General features: G+C 30.6%; 1 protein-coding gene across 1 annotated transcript; it reads left to right on the top strand.

Moving 5' to 3' along the window:
- The first annotated feature begins 2,157 nt into the window (after positions 1-2,157).
- On the top strand, positions 2,158-3,184 carry LOC149247489 (uncharacterized). Its single transcript, XM_089444353.1, has 3 exons — positions 2,158-2,227; positions 2,414-2,680; positions 2,775-3,184. The coding sequence occupies exons 1-3, from the start codon at positions 2,158-2,160 to the stop codon at positions 3,182-3,184; spliced, it is 747 nt and encodes a 248-aa protein (XP_089300479.1).
- Positions 3,185-4,194: the final 1,010 nt, after the last annotated feature.

The raw sequence follows: 4,194 nt of genomic DNA on the forward strand, positions 1-4,194 counted from the left end.
GGGTTTAATATTAATCCCTTGTTTTCTAATTCTTTGGGTTGGTAATATTAATCCTGTGGGTTTTTAATATTAATAATCGGATGAGTTTATTAGACCCTAATATTAGTGGTTAAATATTAGTCCTAGGGTTTAATATTAATCCATGAGGTTTATAATGTTTATCCATTTGGTTTATTAATTTGATGGGTTTATAATATTAACAATCCCTAAGGTTTATTTATCACTTGGGTTTATAATACTAATACTCGTGTGAGTTTATCAATCCTTTGTGTTTAAAATATTAATTCCTAGGCATTATTAATCTCTTGTAATTTCAATATTGATCCCTTGGGTTTGTTGATCCCTTAAGCTTTTAATATTGATCCCTTGGGTTTCTTGAACCCTTAAGTTTTTAATATTTATCACTTAGGTTCACTAATTCCTTTGGTTTATAATATTAAATCCTTGGGTTTTTAATATTAATAATCTCTTGGGTTCTTTAATCTCTTGGTTTTTTATATTAGTTTGTTGGTTTTATTGATTTCTCGAGTTTATTAAGCGTTTGCATTTATTAATCATTTGTATTTATACTATTAATTTGTTGGGTTTCTAGTATTAACAATTCTTTAGTTTTATTGATGCTTTGTGTTTATAATATTTATAATTCCCCGGGTTTGTTGATCCATTGGGTTTATAACATTGATCCCTTGAATTTTCTAATTTTCTAGGTTGGTAATATTAATCCCTTGGGTTCATTAAATCCCATTATTAAGGATTAAATATTAGTCCTAAGGCTTAATATTAATCTCTTAGGTTTGTAATGTCTATCTCTTCAGTTTTTTAACTTGTGGTGTTGATAATATTAACAATACTTAGTGTTTATTGATCATATTAATAATTGTGTGGATTTATCAATCATTTGTGTTTAAAAAAATTAATTCCTTGCTTTATTAGTCTATTATATTCTTAATATTGATTACTTGTTTTTGGATCCCTTAGGTTATAATATTTTTCCCTTGGATTTACTAATTCCTTGGGTTTGTAATCTAATCCCTTGCATTTATTTATTCCATTAGTTTAAAATATTAATTCCTAGGGTTTATTAATCCCTTCTATTTTTTATATTGGTTCTTGGCTTTCTTGATTCCTTTTGTTTATAATAGTTATCCCTTGGGTTTGCTAATTAGTTGGATTTATAATATAAATAATGCCTCGGGTTTAAATGATAATTCCTAGAGTTTATTAATCCCCTATGTTTTTAATTTGATTCCTTGTGTTTGTTGATCCTTTATGTTTATAATATTTATCCCTTTTGTTTACTGATTGATTGGATTTATAATATTAATCTCTTGGTTTTATTAGTGGTTTCAGTTTATAATATAAATAATCACATGTGTTTATTAATCCCTTAAGTTTAGTTGATATTTTTAATTTACTTAAAATAAATATATGAATGATATTGACAGTTATATTAATAAATATATAAAAATTATTAAGGATATTGGTAAGAGATATATACTTATTATAAATAAGAATAAAATACTATTATTATGTTATATTTTATTTATATTATAGTTTGAATTATAACAATTAACAAAATTTAATAATATATTATTATTAGACATTTTATTATTAAATAATATACTCCAAATAAATATATAAAATATATAGGCAATTATATTTATAAATATACATTAATTATTATGATAAAATACATATTAATAATAAAGGAACTATATGTTACGATTATGTTATATGTGAATTATATTAAAGTTTTAAATATTACTATTAATATATTATCAAAATTTTATGCAACAATTAATATTATATTAATATACAAAATAATGTTAATATAATAAGTATAATTATATAAATATAAAATATTATGGCTATTATTATTTATATAATTATTAATAATTAGAAGCAGTTAGCCTTAAGAAAATAGACCTGATAATTATTAATGTAGTGGATAGTGGATATACCAAGATACCATATTGATAAATGTAATTGTAATTCTCTTTCATATACTCCTAATAAATGTAGGTGTGCTAGTTTTATAATTTTTTAATTTTAACAATAAATGTTTTTTATGATTTAATATGTATGCTTCCTGGCCATGTAATATATGACTAAGCTAGTTCACATAGATTTTAAATTTAAATAATGCATTATATAAATATGCAGAGATGTGGAAAAAGCTGCAAGTTGAGATGGACTAACTACTTACAGCAGGGCAGGCTGAAACCTGGTGCAACTTCAGTCAAAGAAGAGGGACTCATAATACACTTGCAGTCCATTCTGGATAACAGGTTTCTACCTCTGTCCATTCCTATGCCTTCTCTTAACTATAGTTAATTTCTATCCTTTCTTTGAATTCCCATAACATTTGATTCCCTGGCCAGTAGGTTTAACTGTGCACGACCATGATAAGCAGGTGGTATCAAATTGCAGCGCATTTGCTGGACAGACAATGAGATCAAGAATTACCGGAAATTATCCATCAAGAAGAAGCTCATGTTGAAACATAACGACCCCTCCAGCAACAGCACACCTAATTTCCCTTTTCAGTCAGATCATATTTGCTGTGCCTATCGAGTGCCTGCTCATGTTCATGATCTTGCTATGTTGTTTCACTCTGCGCAGCAAGTCATGTCAGTAGAAAGATACCAGCCATATGACAGCACCTTCAATATTGGAGAAAGTCAGTTTTTTGTTCCACGCGTATTTGAATTAAAACAATTAGTACGGGATCAAAATGATAAGTTTTTTAATTGATCCAGATCCCATTAATACAGCTTTTATATCTCCCAGTCAGCAAGCGCAGGGTGTGTATACTTACAAGGATGCAACATCATCAACATGCGATGAATTTATGTTAGCGTCATGCAAGACTATAGTACCACCTCATGAACTGCCTGAATCTGCAAATAATCACCTTCTGGGCTCAACTGGAATTATCATCCCTGACCTTGTTGAAACACAGTCAACTAAAGGAAAAATTGAGAACAGTGACCAGAAAAATGAAAACAACATCATGATCGATTATTCTTCCTTCACAGAATCTACCGAAATAAGTGAATGGAGGACTGGTCACTCCTATTCAAATATTGCAGCTGATTTTACAACTACCAATTTAGAAGTTCCTTATACCAACGAGCTCTTGGGAGTCAGAATCCTGGAAGATCTGGTAAGTGTGCATCGTTAGAAGACTGCCCATCAGTCATTCCCGCCACTGAATTTAGTGGACCAAGTTAGTGGGCTCTCAATGAAACTGGCGGCCAACAATTTCAATGTTGGGGATTATTGGAAGTATCATCCAAATTTGAGATATGATGTAAACCTGGGTGTCCCTGGGTATGCTGATATTAATAGAAGCTGGAGGAAGAGCTATCAGATTGAGAGAGGTGGGATTGGTGATCAACTGGATTTCTCAAGAATTCTGAAAAAAAAGAGAAGTGAATACAAAACCAAATCCTGCAATATTTGCAGGAGGAAGTGGAGAGTTGGAGATTCATGAGTATTGTATGGATGGAGCGGGACAAGATATAGCATGGGGATAAGACGATATGTGCAATATCTATTAGAAAGGCGGAGGAGACAAAGCATGAATTCACAAATAAAACATGAGCTGCTTCTCTTCTATTGATCACACAAAACATGATGCTTACAAGGAACCTGATGAAGGGTATTTATCCTTTTCCAACTAGCTACTCGCCTTGACATGCAACCACACACTAAAAAACATGTATCGCTTAACTCTACTTGACTCAACACTCAAATACTCAGTCACTCAATCACTCAGTTAACTGACTCTCTATGTTTAGCCAACTTCTCGTGGAGGAGTAATTATCGTATTTTAACACTCCCCCTTAATTACGACTTCTAAAATAAAACATAACTCATGACAACTCAAACATGTCTGCTAGTCTATGTCTCAGCTAAGATTACAACCCCAAGTTTCTTCTATGAAACTCAAACACATTTTGTGCTAATGACTTGGTAAATATATCAGCCAACTGATCACCACATTTACAAGGTTTCAAGTGAACTTCTCCATTGCTCACAAGTTCTCTAATAAAGTGATATGTAGTATCAATATGCTTTCTGTTTTTATGAAACACATTATTCTTGGATAGTGCAATCGCCGAGGTGTTGTCTCAGTATATTGTTGTTCATCCTTGTTGTTTTTGTTTCAATCCATCAAATACTCTTCTT

The sequence above is a fragment of the Pinus tabuliformis genome, chromosome 7 (genome assembly GCF_031772625.1).
Source record: "Pinus tabuliformis cultivar Carrire ecotype Pingquan chromosome 7, CPIR1, whole genome shotgun sequence".
In the NCBI taxonomy this organism is placed as follows: domain Eukaryota; kingdom Viridiplantae; phylum Streptophyta; class Pinopsida; order Pinales; family Pinaceae; genus Pinus; species Pinus tabuliformis.

What these genes read in the sequence shown, in the direction of transcription:
- LOC149247489 (XM_089444353.1), top strand. Translation starts at nt 2,158, where the DNA reads ATGCAGAGATGTGGAAAAAGCTGCAAGTTGAGATGGACTAACTACTTA. An exon ending in GCAGGGCAGGCTGAAACCTG is followed by an intron (nt 2,228 to 2,413) that starts GTGCAACTTCAG and finishes CATGATAAGCAG; the next exon opens with GTGGTATCAAATTGCAGCGC. An exon ending in CACCTTCAATATTGGAGAAA is followed by an intron (nt 2,681 to 2,774) that starts GTCAGTTTTTTG and finishes CCATTAATACAG; the next exon opens with CTTTTATATCTCCCAGTCAG.